We start from the raw sequence: 19028 nt of genomic DNA, 5'->3' as shown, positions 1-19028 counted from the left end.
GGAATTATTCTGTTCTGGTTTGAGACAAGTTTATGTGGAAAATCTGTATTGCTACTGCCTTTGTGGTAGTTGTGCTATGGACAGAGGACTTCAGACTTCGGGGCTGTCAATATGAAACCTTTTACAAGCACTAAAACATTAAATTCACAAGTGTTAATTTAAAAAAATAAAAATGGACTAAAAGTTTTTCTTCACAGCAGAGTGCAAGTCTCAGCTGTAGTCTGTACCTGTTAGCACTTCAAAACTGCTTTCATTTGTTTATTCTTATTCTCTCCCTTAAACCACATAAGAAGATATGCCTAAAAATATTAAAATCTGCATGAACTGATAAAATCAGCTAATTTAAACAAAAAACATGTCTGGACAACTAACACCCACTTCAAGAAGAAAACAATATGCTGCCCTTTCGCCTCTCCAGAGGAAGACATATTTTTCGACTCAAAAATTAAATTGCACATCTTAAAACCAGCAAACAAATATATGGTAGAAAACAAATCCTGCAACACTGTTCAACATTATTACATGGTCCCATGGAGTGGTCTGTTAAATGTTAAAAAGAAAAACTCAGCGTAAACCAAAAGAGAGAGGGATAATTTTCTATTTGCCACGTTTCCATTTCTCACTGCTTATCAATATATATTAAGAAACTTGTAATAAGTCAAACAAAGGCACTGGGTATTTAAGTGAATACTGTTAGTAGGATATGTTTTTGGGACATACACCAACATGATTTTTTTTTTATATCCTGAGCAATAAAGATCTTGCAGACTTGAAAAAAAAGAGGCGGGGCGGGGAGAGGAGGTGGAACAGGGGTGGGGAGGGGGCATGCCCATTAACTTATCAGTTCCAGGCCTTGGCTTTCTAATTGACAACCTCAGGGCTACTTTCATCACTTGTCGACTTCAAACCCACACTCAATTTTTCCTTTTAAATGATGATGCATCTATAACGTATCGGTGTTTCTGACATATTGCAGCATACAGCAGTAGGAAAATTTCCTCAGTAGCTTAGTTTCACAGGGAGGGGGAAAAAAAAGAACATTGCTAAATGTTTTTCACATCTATCAACTTCTCCAAAGAGTAGTTACCAACAAAAAAGAGTTTTTATGCTTTCAATATGCTGAAGTCAATATTTTGCACTGACCCAACAATTTTGAATGCTTTGAGTAATAAGTTGCAGATTTAACAAAAAAAAAAAAAAAAGAAAGAGAAAGAAAAAAACCCACCACCCAATATTTAATGCACAAACTCCAAACACAAGTTTGTATTTAAAGGCTAGGTAAATCAACACAGAGAGACTACAATGAAATATTATTATGGATTTTAGGTTTAAAGTTCAAAAAGACAAAAGTTACAAAAATTTAAATTATTTATTAAATGCCATCTAGAAATTATACTTACTTCACAAGGAAAATATAGATTTTTTTTTCATGTCTCTGCCAGACAGCTGCCATATACATGTTGTGACAAAATACTGAAAAGCCAACACCAAGAGGCAGATTGTGATATTCATATGGAACAGTGAGTAGTCCACAGAAGTCAATGAGTCAACTTGGAAAGAGTAAGGTACTACCCAACATGAGTAAGGGTATCACTGTCTGACCATAAAGAAAAATAATTTCAATCTTGTCAAATAGCAACATACCTACAGCATCAAAACAGCTGGCTCTAACATAAACAGTCACATAGCTGCCTTTTTAAAGTAGATATCAAGGTCTGAATCCTGCAATCGGCTCTGCAAAGGTCCAGGGATTACATTCAACTCAATGCAGGATTAGGGCCCAAGTGGATCAACCTATGTAACAACAGAAAAATTCCAGGAAGCCAGAGCAAAGTGAGAAAATAATTCTGAATCATTATTGTTTTTAATATTGAGACCCTCTAGAAGAATTATATCCTTAGACACTGGTTTACACATTGAATTATTTTATTTTAGAAATACCGTCAGTAACTGCTGACAAAAGTATTCATAAACACCCTTATTTTAAAGCAGGCAGACTCATCTAAGTATTTAATTAACCCCTTGCACTTAGAAAATTAGAATAAAGATTATAAATGCCAAATTCTACTCCCAGTTACTCCTGTGCAGACCTCCTATCATTCATGGAATTTCGAGTCTGAGCCTATAAACATACATTTGAGTAACTTTACTCCCATGAGTACTCGCAATGCAGTCAATGGAAGCTGAAAGTAGTCAATTGCAATCAATAGGAACTCTGTGTTCTCAGCACTTATGAAAAATGGCCCACTTATTTAAGTGAATAAATATAGATTCAAGTGCATAATTGTAGGCATTTTAAAATTTTGGGCTCAGCAGATCAAATCACAAAAATCACCATCACAATTGATAGTCCCAGACAGGCTTAGCATAGCGCAAAAATAAATTTCCATCATATCCTAGAGGTACCTGTTCTGTGAACAAATAGTGAACTTCAGTTTCCCTGGGCTGCCATTCTAGCACCTTTCATCATCTCTAAATTCACTTACAGAAACTCAGAATATTCTTTATTCAGTAGACCATACTCACTGCTTTAGAACCATTAGAGTCTATTGCATGGATAGACATTTAACTTCTTAGTATGTTGCTCTACTACAGACCATTGTCAATACTAATAGAGAAATCATACTTAAATCATTGAAAATGTTATACATACGCTGTTAGTTTTCAAACAATAAAAAAGGTTGAGATATTTAATACAAAAAGGGCTACTCTACAGAATAAGCTCCAAGATTGCAAAATATTCCTAAACAGATCAACTTCCTCCCCATCTTACAGAAACAAATTTGAATAGCTAAATTAGTAGCTCAGCAAAATAGTAGGTTATAATGAGAATGATAACAGGCCCTAGGCTCTGGCAGCTGGTGCTGTAATGACAATTTAGGATTTATAGAGGGGCCATTCACAATCGTGTCTTTTCTATGACATAAGAGATAGTAACAACACCAGTGAGAAGTATGAAAAGCTGTATCAGCTTTTTATAGGAATATGTTTTCCAATTAAAAAAAAACAACATAAAGCACATTTGCAATTTTGATAATCTAAGTGTGTAGCCCACACCACAAACCTGTTACCTTCTGGAGTCTCGAGTTTAAGTTTACAAGCCTGTTTTGCCTTCCTGCAGGCGCTTTAAACCTATAAATGGCACCTTTTAGTGTCCTGAAATCTGAAGGGTAGCTAGTCCCAGATTCTCATGTTACTTAATGGTCTCACATAAAAGGAGGTCCACAAAACTTTTATTACCACCACCGTTCAAATTCACAGGTGAAGAACCACCAGGGAAAGGATGCGGTCATGTCTCTTGCTTCTGCTCTCCTAATTTCCCAGGTGCAAGGAACTTTCCCACTCAGTCTTTAATGACTAGTTTAGGTCTTAAAGTGAAGCTTGATTCAAACATATGACCACAGTATGTTACCTATACAAAGACTGGGAGTGGGTCAGACGGAGAATTCCTCCAGGAGAAAAATACCAGGGATCAAGACTTACTCGTATCAAATATAGGTAGAAAATATAGCTGTAAAACTAATTTGCACAAATAAAAAGCTTAACTAAGTGACGCTTTCACACACTTTTACCTACTCATCACTGCTGGGCATATTGAACAATGTCCATCAAAAGAAAACAGTTTTTCTATACCCAGAGAATTATACACAATTTCTGAACTAACAATTATTTGTTCGCAGTCCACTGGAACTGACATGCTATGCTTTGAAAACTGATCACAATCCAGCAGCCTAGATGGGGGTGAGGGGTGGAATATATATCAGAGGATTTTGTATGCTATAAATTACTTCTGAATTTATATAAAGATTTAATGATTCATGACATGCCAAATACAGTGCTAATAAGCTTTGTTTTTTGGCTAAAAAAAAGAACACACCAATTACTAGAGGGCATTCAAATACCACTGCATAAAATGGGAAAACTAGTAAACTGTAGATAAAACTGGTGTTTTGTTTCAAGTGTGGCTCTGAAGCCCAACTTGTTTGTTGGAGGGCTTTGTGCGTCAAAATAGCACTTGCCTTTTTCCAAGCAGGAAAACAGGTCAAGAGGTTTTGAGAACATTTTACAACATACTTTGATTTTTTTTTTAAATTAAACGGGGAAAAAGCTCACCATTTAATTCAGACATTTCAAGTAACAAGCATCTTAGCCCTTCTCCATTCCTCTACATTCTTACTTGAGAAGCAGCTGAATTAGCATAAAATGTGTGCTCTTCAATATATATGCCCCTTCAGAGGTTCTGCTGTACTTATGTGTGCGTGTTTGTATGTTTAATGTAACAAACAAACAAAAAGTCTGAATGCAGGAAGACATCTTAAATTTTGACTGCTAATACTCTGTAAAACCTTAAAGATGAGCATATAAAAATAGAATTCTAAGTAGCAGTTTAAATACTTTTGTTTTCTTGTTCTAATGATAACAAAAACAAAAAACAATGCAAATGAAAATGAAAATGATATAGGCAGTCAAGTTTTATTGGTCAGTACTAAGGGCCACAAAATTAATTTGTCTAAACTGCTAAATATATTTAATTTTATAACATTTAAATGTTTAAGAATATAGCACACAAGTAATTATTTCAATCAAAAATAAATCCTTCATTTATTTTCTGTGCAGTATGATTAGCTCTGCCCTAAAACTTGGGTCCAACCTCATAATCAGACCCTTACATATAATTCAAAACTGACTTTACACACTGGGCATATGACTCCAGATTTACCTCAGTGGGAGTTACCTCTGATTTACCAGTGCAACTGATAATAATCAATCCCTTCAGCTTTAATTTTCCAAACAAATGGAGCTTTATTTCATAGGTTCTCAGTGAGAAAAGGCATCTGAAAACATCCAAAATGTTGTGAACTTTTAGCAATTCTTCATAGCTATTTCCTAGGAATCAATACAAATACAATAATTTGGAAATAAAAGAAAATAAAAATAAATTATGTGATGAGCTAGTTTATATATAACAAAACCTCCAATACATGCTCCATTTTTCTTCCCTTTTTTGTGAACCACATCTTTTAGGAAACAACAGGACCAATCAATGTAAACGAATCCTACAAAATATTCTTCCCCTTCTTAAACCATCAGTGAGTGCTCGGGGCAAGAAATGGAGAATTAAAACTCTTGATATCAAGTCCACACCAGATAAAACAGAAATTGTAGTCATACAGTACCACAAGTGTAGCTACAACATAGCGTGACAGCTTGCTAGTGTTGAAAATATATAAACTCTTTGTAATTATGCCTCTGGAATGTCATCTGTCTTGAATTACACCCACCTGGGACCATGTTTCGATGAGCAGTACGGACAGATTACTGGAACTTTAAAACCTCACTTTCTTTGTAATTGACATTTAAATTGTTTGAAGTTTCTCATTAAGTCCTTTTTACAAATTAGGTGCAGATGTGTAAAACTAAATGTACAGTACTAAGGGAAATTAGGTCACCTGAAAGCTCAATATAAAATGTATCTATTAACTGCTTTAATGCAAAGAGTACATTAAAATGTAGAGATCAACTCTATGTCCCAAATTCTTCAAAGTTTCATCATTTCCCTTTCATCATTACAGAGGTCCTGATGCTAACCGTGTTTAATTAAAATAATAGAATAAAGCCAAGAAAGTTCATCTACTCAGTCCATGGCAGTACATTGATCCAGTCCTGTAGGGACAGACAAGGAAAGACAGAGATCACTAGAGCCTTGCCTATCCCATGATAACAGGTAATTCAAACGTATGCTAGCTACATTCAGAGGTGAAAGGGGTTACAGGAGAATTGTGAGGTAATACAGCAGTGTTTAAGGAAAAGAGGGGAAAATTAACAGGGGACTTCAGTTCAAGTTCAGCACATATTGGGGTCAATAATAGCAAGTTAATTTCCACTTTTATTTGTGTGTGGACATTCTGCAAACTTCTTGGGTTTCACATCCATGTGAGGTAGAAGAGGGAAGAGTATTCTTTTCTCTAATAATATTTACTAAGTGCTGCCATCCCACCGAGATGCTTGGGGTCCTGTTCAAACACTTTCAAATCCATAATAAGAATGCTAAATAAAACATTTTAACATACCAACTAAGGTGACTTAATTTAGAAATGGGTGAGTGAGAGGTGTCCTGCACACAGGCTGAGGGAGGTTAAAACGAAAAATAAAGTATTCATATGTTTTACTTACAAGCAAGGAGGGATGAGCTGAGGAGCAGAAACTGGTAAATTCAATTACTCTCTGATCAAAAGTGGAACTCTAAAAAGTTGTTAATGTCAGGGCGCATTTGCCTGCCAGGATGCAGCTTACAGGAAATGTCTCAAATATTGCCCCATGCTTCTCATTAAGGGATTTAAAAGCCTACAGAGTGGACTTTAAATCAGTTCACCACTTTACAAACAGCAAGTGCAAAGAACACAGGCAGGGCATGAAGGTTCAATCCCAGGAGCTGCTGTGTTTAGCACTTCCTGTGAAGAATTTAGGGCCCTCCTTCTCCACTGAAGTCAACAGGAACTGAAGGTACTTTGTCCTTTCAGAAGACACTCAGCAACCTGTAGGATCAAACTCAATATGACCCTGTATATTTGCTATAGGGCCCATTTATCCACCATATAATAGGGAATTATAATATTTGAGTTTAACAGGATTGCAGGTAATAGTGCAAAGTCTCTCAGGATAAAAGAGTGCACAACCTACACAAACTGAACTGAAAAACCTTTTGGCAACACATTGACACAGCATGAGGATATGTCTGGGAAGGGGAGAAGTAGTCACCCGGTTGCCAGAAGCTGGGAATGAGCGACGAGATGGATCACTTGATGATTACCTGTTCTGTTCTTTCCCTGTGAAGCACCTGGCATTGGCCTCTGTTAGAAGACAGGATACTGGGCTTGATGGACCATTGGTCTGACTCAGTATGTCTGTTTTTATGTTCTTATGCCAACCCCACAACTACACCCACACACACACATCCACCCACACACCGGAAAAGAAAAAAAAGTTGGGAACCACTGTTTAGGGAAAATGCATTTGTACAAAATTCTACTTAATCTGTACATATTCTGTGTAGGGTAACCAGATGTCCCATTTTTAAAGGGACAGTCCCATATTTAAGCCCTCCAGCAGGTGTCCCAACTTTTTCTTAAAAACAGACAATTTGTCCCGTATTTTCTGTTCCTCCTGCCCTCAATAAGTACTGGCGGGTCCTGCTGCTGGCCAGATCCCTGCTCGCCAGCCGCCTGCCCACTAGTGGTGAGTGTGTTTTGCCAATTTAAAATGTTTGACATTAGAAAGTCACAAACACAGTTCATCCCAGAATCCTGAACAGAACATTTTTAAAATCTGAAAAACTCAGAACTAGTTATTTTCACTAAAGGATTAGGAAAGAGATACCTCATCTACACAGACACTCTTAACACTTCACTGATACCCTCAGTTAAGACTGTAAAAACAATATCAACAAAATTTGCTGCCATTGAGCAATTACTTTATATTTGCTCACATAAATGTTGCAACAAAGTATCAAACTACACAAGAACCTTTTAATTTCCTAGGATAATTTCAGCTCCCATTGCATTAGCACCCTCCAGTGTCCAATCTATGAAAAACAACATTGATACTAAAAGAATGAGGAGTACTTGTGGCACCTTAGAGACTAACAAATTTATTTGGGCCAACAAAAGCTTATGCCCAAATAAATTTGTTAGTCTCTAATGTGCCACAAATACTCCTTGCTCTTTTTCTGATACAGACTAACATGGCTACCACTCTGAAACGCTGATACTAGCTTTCCAAGTAGCCACAAACTTGCATTTCTTGAGAAACAGTAAAGATGCAGCACTTTCCTGCAGTGGAAATAGAGCAGTAGTTCTCAACCAGGAGTACACGTATCCCTGGGGGTACGCAGAGGTCTTCCAGGGAACACATCAACAGATCTAGATATTTGCCTACTTCTTCAATATGCTATATAAAATGCACTATCAAAGTCAGTACATACTAAAATTTTTATACAGACAAAATGAGAAAGTAAGCAAGTTGTCAGTAGTAGCGTGCTGTGACACTGTATTTTTATATCTGATGTTGTAAGCAAGTAGTTTTTACCTGAGGTGATATTGGGGCACACAAGAAAAATCAGACTCCTAAAAGGGGTACAGTAATCTGGAAAGGTTGAGAACCACTGAGATAGAGAACAGCTGGAGCTAAAAAAACAAATAAGCCATCAATGTTATAAATTAGTCTTAACCCAAGTGCAGAAGTATTATATCAAGTATACTTGGTCTCTGAATGTGGTCTGAAATGGAATTATTAACAAAAGTAAAATCTTACACTCCTACACCACTTTTAAACACTTAATAAGCATCAACACATCAGATGCTGCTACACTCATTTTATTGATTGAGAAACTGATTTGACTCTGTGCACTTGATATGAAACAGGTTTATGCCGCAATCATAGAATATCAGGGTTGGAAGGGACCTCAGGACGTCATCTAGTCGAACCCCCTGCTTAAAGCAAGACCAATTCCCAATTAAATCATCCCAGCCAGGGCTTTGTCAAGCCTGATCTTAGAAACCTCTAAGGAAGGAGATTCCACCACCTCCCTAGGTAACCCATTCCAGTGCCTCACCACCCTCCTAGTGAAATAGTTTTCCTAATATCCAACCTAAACCTCCCCCACTGGAACTTGAGACCATTACTCCTTGTTCTGTCATCTGTTACCACTGAGAACAGTCTAGATCCATCCTCTTTAGAACCCCCTTTCAGGTAGTTGAAAACAGCTATCAAATCCCTCCTCATTCTTCTCTTCTGCAGACTAAACAATCCCAGTTCCCTCAGCCTCTCCTCATAAGTCATGTGCTCCAGCCCACTAATCATTTTTGTTGCCCTCCGCTGGACTCTTTCCAATTTTTCCACATCCTTCTTATAGTGTGGGGCCCAAAATTGGACACACTACTCCAGATGAGGCCTCACCAATGTCGAATAGAGGGGAACGATCAGGTCCTTTGATCTGCTGGCAATGCCCCTACTTATACAGCCCAAAATGTCATTAGCCTTCTTAGTGACAAGGCACACTGTTGACTCACATCCAGCTTCTCGTCCACTGTAACCCCTAGCTCCTTTTCTGCAGAATTGCTTCCTAGCCATTCAGTCCCTAGTCTGTAACAGTGAATGGGATTCTTCCGTCCTAAGTGCAGGACTCTGCACTTGTCTTTGTTTAACCTCATCAGGTTTCTTTTGGCCCAATCCTCTAATCTGTCTAGGTCCCTCTGTATCCTATCCCTACCCTCCAGCATATCTACCACTCCTCCCCGTTTAGTGTAATCTGCAAACTTGCTAAGAGTGAAGTCCATGCCATCCTCCAGATCCTTAATGAAGATATTGAACCAAACTGGCCCCAGGACCAACCCTTGGGGCACTCCGCTTGAAACCAGCTGAAAACACTTACACATATCCTTAAAGCTAATGGGCTCTCAAACAGTTGAGCAGCCAAATGCATATAGAGGATTAAAGTGTGATTATAGAGGGTAAAAGATTTCCTGTGTAATGTGCTCAGTACACAATTTCAAAGGGTTAAATGAAATTTTTTCTTCAAACCAAGCAAATACATTATCCCTCAACAAGGACTACGTACACGCCAATCTTCAAATGCCAGCTGTTTTTACCATAACCCTGACTAAAAAGGTGTGGCTAAAGTTAAAAAAAAAAAAAAACAGGAATAGCATATATTTTACCCTAGCCATATTCAAAAATATTTGGAAGGATTTTATTCAAACTTTCAAAAAAAATTATCTTTGGGAAGATACCAATTATAGAATATTCCAGTCCAAAATATGAAAGCTTTGGAACATTATGAACAAGAGAAAACAGATGAAAATAGTTTTGCAGGTCTGAACACAGGGTCTCCTCCTATGTACAAAAAGATACATTCACTCCTTAGTATTCTGATGGAATCTTTAAAAAGCAGATTCTTAGTGATGGAATGATGTCACAGTAACACAAAGAACAGTTTCTGTGACAACTGAAAAGAATGCCACCAAATCAGAAGAACACTTTCTGTAGAAGAAATTACGCTCTGCAACCTGCCAACTCTACCATCCAATTCAGCATTCATCCCATACTCATCACCATGAGCACCTAGCCTTAATGCCTCTGCCTGAAAAAATTCTACACAGCCATTCTGCAGAAAGCCCATAAAGCATCAGCTATCATTATTTCCATAACTACACAGACTCCCGTTAGACAAAGACCAGGAAACATGGAATTAAATTCAGTGAACACGTGCATGGACTGTACACTTTAAGTTGTCCCTCTGGTTTCTCTTCCCACTCCCATTTAGCTAACTTATTGCACAGCAAAGACTTTTTGTTCCTCCACATCAGTCAACTGTCCTGATTCAGATCTTGGGGAGCAGTCTGGGCCCAACATCTGTCTCTCCAGTTAAAACCTCCTTTCATCTCCACCATAGGAGGGGCATCTAGTGAGCTGAATTGGTCCATTAACTCTACCTATGCTCATCTCAGCAACAATGGCTTAGAAGACCTCTTCACCTCTATCCCCACTAAAAGGGTCTTTCCTTCTAGCTCTTGACCCCCCTTGGATTAAGCCCTCTCCAGGCAAGTCTCAATTTAAATTTTTCTACCATTCCCAGCAGTTGCTATGCCGTGCAGTTCATCTAGCACTGCTAGTCTCTGCCCTAGAAACAGGCAACTCTAGAGAGAGGATGGTGGAGGGAGTCACAGCTGGCTAGGAGAGACCAACTATTTACATGCATCTTGCTGAAAGGAAGCGCCCAGCAATCAGCTGAGCCAAGAATGAAAAAAAGTACAGGGCACAATATTGATAGGAAGGAGGATTCTTTTCCAAAAGAACAATAAGTTAGAGCGCTAGTGTAAACAGAGACAGAAAAGCAGTGATGGAGTAAATAAGGAACTCCCCAGAGCTGCTGTTGTGTCCCTTTCAGGGACTAGTATGTTATTTATTAGCATTACTGCTGGCTCAAACAAAACTTTAGTGCTGGTTTAGGGACTGAACAAGTCTGGTCACTGGTTTCCTGAGGGAGTCAAGAGAGGGAGCCTCACTGCCCAGATGCAGTGGTAGGCAGAGGCTGATAAAGGCAAGAGCAACTCTTGGCCTGCTCAGGGTAGTATTGCTATTGGCCTACAAATATTATAGACTTCTTTCATCAATTGGTTCATGCTTATAAGCTTACAGCTTCTGAGTGGACTTCTGACCCCTTCATAGTACAGTATAAATACTCAAACCCTTAATGTTTGGCTGTCCAAAGTCTTGGCATTTACAATTCTGCACACTAAAAGTGTTGTATTACCCTCTCTGACACAGGGAATAGCAATTGAAAAAGTCATGGTTACTGGATCAGTTCAGTAAGTGTCCTTCTGGGTTTTCTTTAGGACAATGCTACTTAAACTACAAGAGATTAATTTTGGCTGTGTCAGTTCACAGCATTTCTTTCTTGTGCAGCACAAACCACTCTAGCTTTGCTCTTGCAGTTATCATAATAGCACCAGAGTCCCTGTTGTGCATTCACATAACCTTCTAGGTTTCAATCACTTTTGTATTCCACACTCATTAATAAACTTTAAAATATGTATTGCATTATGCTCTCAGACAGAACTGCAAGTATTTTTAATTTTAATTATTGAAGTCAATTGACCCTTGACTACCTATCTCACGCTGGTGCTAAAACTCTGCTTGCCTTCCATAAATGCTGTTCCAAGGTTTGCTAAAGCAAGGTCTGTAAAAATATTAAAATTAACTATCTTACTATGTGAGGGCCTTTTCTGTTAGCTGTTTGAGAAAATATTTCTACAGCTCATTTGGAAGGCTTTTGAGAAGACTAACCATCTCCCAAATTCATTCAAATAATCTGATCAATCTGTTCAAACCTGCTCCATGAAAGCAAGGCATAAATTAAAGGTCTGTTTTCAGCCTGGTCCCAAAACCCTGGGACTGGATGGCCCAGGGGATGGGATACAGGACCTTTCACTTCTAGGTCCCCTCTTTGATCCATTGCAGATTGGTAGTGATTTAGGACAGGGATGGCATGGTATTTATAATGGTTTTTATGACCCTCGGAAAAACTAATTAGTCCCAGTTTAAGGCATTATCTATTTTTTAAATGATTTCATTAATATATTCCACATTACACATATTTTCAGTTACCTATTCAAATTGTGGTTACATAAAGGCAGTAGAGTTGTAAATTAATTCAGGGTTCTATCAATAAAAAGTAAACTTGCAATGGGTGGAATACTAATACATAGGGCTGTCAAGCGAGATTAAAAAGAGTCATGATGAATCATAATTTTAATCACACTGTTAAACAATAACAGAATTTAAATATTTTTGGATGTTACTTACTTACTTCTATGCTGCTGCTGCGACTTGTTGTGCTTGGCACTTGGCTGGCAGCTCAAGGTGGATCCCGTGCTGTCGCATGGGAGCTGCACCTTGCTGGAGCCTAGGGTGACCAGATGTCCCGATTTTATACGGACCGTGACGATTTGGGGGTCTTTTTCTTATATAGGCTCCTATTAACCCCTACCCCACCCCGATTTTTCACATTTTCTGTCTGGTCACCCTACCGGAGCCCATGGCCATCCCACAGCCCTCTGGCCACTCCTAGCTCACCAGGGATGCCATTTCAGATTTTGGTTTGTGACTGACATGTTGGAAGAGCGCTGTCTCTTTAATCAGAAGATACAGGAGCCTGAACACATTGCAGCAACTCATTCCTGAGGCAGCAGCAACAGAAGAGAATGAGAATTGTTCTCTGACCCCGTTCAGCAGCAACCAGGTACACCCTTACATCAGACCCATACCCCTACTCTATGCGGCGGACAGGAAGAGGCTCCTGGTCCAGAGCAGCTTGGCCAGGGGCAGCTCCATGGAGGGGGAGGAGGGAGCAGCACTGGAGCAGGACTGCAGGATGGGGGCACCCCATGCCCTGGAGGCACACAGTGGCGCTCCTGAGCATGGTGCCCCCCTCTCACACGCCCCCAGGGGCAGCTCTATATATTTTCCTGCCCCAAGCACGGCAGTCAGGCAGCTTTCGGTGGCACGCCTGTGGGAGGTCCACCGGTCCCACGCCTTCGGCGTCCCCACTGTCGATTTACCACCAAAGCTGCAGGAACAGCGGACCTCCTACAGGCATGCTGCCAAAGGCGACCTGACTGCCGCCCTCAGGGCGACTGTCAGGCAGCCCCCTCCGCAGCTTGCCACCCCAGACACGTGCTTGGCACACTGGTGCCTGGAGCCGTCCCTGCACACCCCTAAGGGCATTCCCTCTAATAGTCCTGGTGTCTGACTGCTCAAAATCAGCCACCAGGCAATCCACCTCAATGTTCCACCCCGGACAAAGTTTTCCACCTCGGCTTCACAAATGTTATGCAGAGTACAGCAGGCCACTGTAACCATGAGAATCACAGGCGCTGACTCTGTGGGTGCTCTGTGGTTGGAGCAGTGCCTCCCGCTCACTGGTGGGCCCCACCAATCAGCTCCTCCCCATTCCTCCTGCCCACCGTGATCAGCTGTTCAGCAGCGTACAGGAGGTGCTGGGAGGGGAAGGAGGAGTGGGGGCAGGGTGTGCTCAGTGGAGGGGGCAGAACAAAACGGGAAGAAGTGGGGAGGGAGCAGGGCAGGGAGCTGTAGTGGAGTGGGGGCACGGTCTGGGGCGGGGATCAGGCAGCTCCAGGAACTCACAAAGGCAGCGACTGTGATAATAATTCTCCTCACTGAGGTCTAACCTGCCAAAAAGGGAGCACCAGCTAACCTTTACCAAACACACATTCTACAGTCATTCTACACCTGCTGAGCCTGTTGTTGAAGCACTCCTTGCTGCTGTCAAGGTTTCCGCTGCATGGCTTCATGAGCCACAGGACCAAGGGGTAGGCTGAGTCTCCCAGGAACACTATGTGCATTTCCACTTCCCCCTTTTGAACAGGCACCAACTTTGTGAGTTCCTAGGGGGCCCTTGACCCCTACCCCATTCCAGGTCCAGCTCCCACGCCACCCCTTCCCCCAAGCCTCACCCCCACGCGGCCCCCACCCCACCCCACCTCTTCCTGCCTTGTTCCGCCACCTCCCCTCTCCCCCAGAGCCTCTTATACACTGCTGAATAGCTGATCACAGCAGACAGGAGGTGCTGGGAAGAAGGGGGAGGAGCTGATCAGCAGGGCCCACCAATGGGTGGGAGGCAAGGAGCTGACTGGTGGGGCTTCTGGTGGGTGCTCCAGCCCCAAAGCACTCACAGAGTCAGTGCCTATGCCCTTCTGATCTGAAAATAAACTTCCTGTATGCAGCTTTCTCTACAGGTCAGTGTTCCTGAAGATGCCTGCATCATGCACCTTCCCTGACCATCATGCACTGATGTCAGCGAAACAACTCCAGTGAATCACTAGCGCCTGCAACACCATAGAGAAGTGCCCTATTTGTTGATGTACTCTGTCGCAAGATTGGGGCCAAAATTGGCACATGCATGCCATTTATCACCCCGCCACAGTTAGGGAATCCCATTGCCGCAAAACCATCTACTATTTCCTGCACATTGCTCAGAGACTGAATCACAGCAGGAAGGAGGAAATTAATGACCCTACACACTTGCATCACCACAACCCCAAAGTGGACTTCCCAACTCCAAACTGATTTGCGACGGACCAGTAGCAGTTTGGAGTTGCCAGCTCCCACAGAGTGATTGCCACACACTTTTCCACTGTTACGGCAGCTTTCATTTTAGGGTCATTGCACTGTGGGGTGGGAGGCAAACTCCGCACATAGTTCAAGGAAGCTGGCTTTGCACATACAAAGTTCTGCAGCTACTACTCGCCATCCCATCCCACAATCCAATCCCACCACTTATCAGTGCTTATTTCCTGAGTCCAACAGTGATGGTCCACCGCATGCAGCTGCTCCATAAATGCCAACATCAATCTTGAATTGTTTCTTTCCAGGGCACAAAGCATGGCAGGCAGCACGGATTCCTGTTCAGATTTGCAGCTCATGAAATAACGTGGCTGATCCTGCAGTTTGTTCGTAACACTTATCATAAGAGTGGTGCAGGATCCATGCTTTCAGGCAGAGATAGCAGGTGCAAAATTTACAGTGGCAGTCAAAAAATGGCGCAAAACGCAGTTGGAAGCCTTTGAAATTATATGATGGAGAAAACTGAATTATGGAGCGGTAATCCTGTCCCCATGATGCACTGCAATTCATTCCCAGAACTCCTAGCAGGAGAAAGTGGCGATTTACACAGTGGGATAGCTACCCACAGTGCACTGCTCTCCCTCCTGGTGCTAGAGCACCAACTATGGACACGATCTGCTGACAAAAGGAGTGTTGTGTGAACATGCACAAGCGATGTAATTATAGTGGTTCATGATTGTCGATGTAAGTCAATTTAACTCTATAGTGTAGACATGACCCAAGACTTCTATGGCAGCGGTCTGCAGACAACAAGTTGAATTTCTAAAGGGGTCCACACCATTCAAAATTTGTTAAGGGTCCACAAATGAAAAAGGTTGAAAGTTACTGCTTTAAAGGAATTATTCATATGTCTCCAAATGCAAAAATTGGTCCTAATTAAAGAATTATAAATAATCAGTGCAATTTTCCTTTCTTGCATTTGGCCCACAGGGTCGCCATCAGGTCCTAGCGAGATATGTCATACAATCAGGGATTCTCAAACTGGGGGTCAGGACCCCTCGGGAGTCGCAAGGTTATTACATACGGGGTCACAAGCTGTCACTCCACCCCAAACCCTGCTTTGCCTCCAGCATCTATAATGGTGTTAAATATAAAAAAATGTGGTTTTAATTTATAAGAAGGGGTCGCAAGCAGAGGCTTGCTATGTGAAAGGGATCACCAGTACAAAAGTTTGAGAACCACTGTCCTACATGAACTTTCTCAAACTTGTAATGGACAGTATTTGCCACCATCAAAGAGTAAACTGATTACTGGTAAGTTTCATTTTTCTATGACAGCCAAAAAATACCAAGCAGGAAATATATTTCCTGGATAAAGTTAAATAATTTGTAGGGACACCCATCAGCTCAGAAATAAACCTGGTTAGCTAGGAAACCTGTTTTCTTTTTAGTTGCACAGACCAGTTTTGCTGCTGGGATTTTCAAACTGACAAGTTGCAGACAGACCAACTGACAAATTTCAGTCACAGCACATCAGGGCACCCACGGTCCTCACCCCTCAAAGGCTGCACAGGGCAGTTACAAAGAAGGGTAGAAAATAGTATTAAAACAATTGTGAGAGCTGCTAGTAACTTGCTCTATTTGCTCCTATAGCACTGTGTGGGGATTATTAGCCAGAGGGCAGACGTGATCATGTCAGGTGGCCAGGTTAATAACCAGAGGTGCTGCAGCCATAAGGAAGCTGTGGGGGGGCTACTGCAAGTGAGCCTGCGGGACACTAAATTTGAAGGGGGGGGGGTAGTGTGTCACTGCCTGTCACCTGAATGAGAGGGCAGCTCTTAATGGGGGAAGGGAGAATCCTAACGTGCTCCTGCAGCAGGAGGGTCAGGTCAGTCAGGGAGTGAGAGCTTAGGGCCTGAGTGGGGGCTGTGTGGTGGCAAACGTGGTCGTGGGCTCTGGAGGGCTGTGTGGAAGCTTGGGATGCAGTGGGGGCTGTGAGGGGAGTCAGAGGGCTTGTGTGGAGGCAGAGGTGGCTCTGGGGGTGCGTGCGGGGCTGCGTGGGGGCAGAGGGGCGGGGCTATGGGACGGTGGGGGGCAGAGCTATGTGGGGCAATAAGTGTGAGTGGGGGAGCAGGGGGATCTGGGGGTGGGGCTCTGTGGAGGCACTAGGAGTGAGTGGGGATTGTAGGGGGCGGGGCTCTGCGGAGGCGCTGGGGTGAGGGGGGCTCTAGAGAGCGGGGCTCTAGCGGAGCCGACCAGGGGCGCCGCTGAGCCTGTGGCTAGAGAGTCACTGCGCGGCCGTTGGGGAGGGGCAGGGGGTGCGAGCGCAGAGCGAAGGCCCCTCCCCGGGGTCTCGCTCTCGCGGGGCGGGGTTTGTGGGGGCAGTGGGGTGAGCACAGCGCCCCCTCCCCCACGGCTCTCAGTAGCGTCACTCACAGTCTCCGCCTCCTCAGACCCGGCCCGGCCAGCAGGAGCCGCAGCACCCCTACCGCTGCCGCCATCGTCCTCTCGGCCCCGCCCCCGCCGCCGATTGGCTCAAAAGTTGGGCTCCGAACGACACAGCACAACTCACCCCCGGGCTGATTGGCTCGCAGGAGAGGGCGGTGCCACGCGGGGCAGAGGGGGCTCTGGGCCGGGACACTGGAGCCTGGGCTGCGGACGCGGTAAATCCCCTGGCCAGACCGCCGCCCCCCAGACTTCCCCACCCCCCGGGGCTCGCCTCGGGCCTCGCTGTGCTCTGCGCGGCGGCGGGCGGGGCGGGCCTGCTCCGCTCCCTGCTGGGCTTGCTGCCGGGCGGCGTGACAGCTGCTCCTCCACCGCCCCCTGCCGGGAGCCGCCTGGCTCTCCCGCCCTGAGGCGGGGGGCAGCGAGCCCCAAGGCCGGAGCGGGCCCCCTGACCGTGCTGTCCTGGGGCCCACGGGATTTCCCTGCAGCCCCGTGCTCCCGTCTCCCCCATCGCTCAGTTAGTGACTAGTGTTGTTAAGTTTTCTCCCCGCCGCCCCCTTTCACGCAGCGGGAGGGGCTGGCAGTGAATTCATTGTAGGTCCCTTGGTGCCCTTGAGGGTGTAGCCACAACGCAGGTGCTGCTAGGCCTGGCCCGCTCCTACCTTGGTACCGTGTCAGTGGCCTGGGCTTGTAGAGGTGTTGCTTCATGAAGCACCCATCAGCACTCAGAGCTTGTCGGCACTGGAGCCTTCTGCTGCTTGAGCCGCTCCCAATGGGCCCCTGGCCGGGCCTCAGAGTGTGACACAGCTCCAGGGAGTGTCGTTCCCTTACCAGCCATGGCTTATTCCAAACCTTCATGGCAATAGCAAGCATGGTGGTTGTACCCCCCAGGACAATACTGCACCTCAAAGCAGTGCTGCTTCCTGCTGCAGCCAGGCCTGCAGTGACAACGTGTAACTAGCAGAGAAACAAAGGCATCGTCTAAACCAGTACCCTGTTTCTATTGATGGTGTGTGTCCTCACCAGGAACGCTTCCACCGACTTAGAGGGGCACTGCGGCGGGGCTGAGAGCCTGGGCTTTCAGCTCCACATGCAGCTCCCTGCCCAGAGCCAGACTGCTCCCCAGCTCATGGCACCCCACTCCCCCCTCCTGGGACCTTGGCTGCCCTCCCTCAGCTCTCGGCTCCCTGCTGCAACTGGTCTCCCAGCTGCAAGGTCCGGGCAGTTCCTGGGAACCTCAGTGCAGTTCCCTGGCTCACTCCCAGCTCTGAACCAGGGTGTGCCTGCTCAGCTCCCTACTTCCAGCCAGGCTGTGGCCTGGGATCCCCACTGGCAGCCTGTTGACTGCCCCATGGCTCCCGGCTCCCCATAGCCACCCAGACTACAGACATGCAGCCAAGAGCCTGGAGTGGGGCTCCCGGTGGCAGGGAGCATCTGTGCAGCACCAGGGCTCCCCACAGGGGATGAGGAGCTGGGAGCCTCCAGGTAGCACCCTGGCTGGCAGCAGGGAGGCACAGCCTGACTCAGAGCAGGGAGCCCAGGCAGCATCTGGGCTGGAAGCTAGGGAGCAGACAGGCTCTAAACGGGTCGGGCACAGCCCAGCTGGACCAGGGAGTCCAGGGTCAACCAGGCTTTAACTGGAGCCCCTCCCCTGCCCTGCAGACAGCCTGGCTCTCTTGTCAAGTTCACGGCTCCATGCATGGTGTCATGAAATAGACACGAATGACAGCCAACATCTGATTAGGTAATGCAGTGTATACAGTCTCCAGGGACACTGTGTTGCTTGAACTACACCAGCATAAGCCCTATGCCTCTCATGGAGGTGGAGTTATGATGTCACTGTAATAGAGCGCTTACATTGGCGGGAGCAAGGCTGTAGTGTGTACGCTGACATAGGTCAATGTAAGCTGCCTTATGTCAACCTAACTCTAGTGTAGACCA

General features: G+C 44.4%; 1 protein-coding gene across 1 annotated transcript in view; it reads right to left on the bottom strand.

Moving 5' to 3' along the window:
- CLYBL (citrate lyase beta like) overlaps positions 1-17180 on the bottom strand; it is a 249200-nt gene extending 232020 nt beyond the window's left edge. The window contains exon 1 of the mRNA XM_030568032.1: positions 17079-17180. Coding sequence (XP_030423892.1) covers positions 17079-17143 — 65 coding nt within the window. The 5' untranslated portion in view covers positions 17144-17180. The remainder of the gene's footprint in view (positions 1-17078) is intronic.
- Positions 17181-19028: the final 1848 nt, after the last annotated feature.

The sequence above is a fragment of the Gopherus evgoodei genome, chromosome 1 (assembly GCF_007399415.2).
Source record: "Gopherus evgoodei ecotype Sinaloan lineage chromosome 1, rGopEvg1_v1.p, whole genome shotgun sequence".
NCBI lineage: Eukaryota > Metazoa > Chordata > Testudines > Testudinidae > Gopherus > Gopherus evgoodei.
The sequence above is the reverse complement of the archived record's forward strand: the minus strand, read 5'-3'. Positions and strand labels throughout refer to the sequence as shown.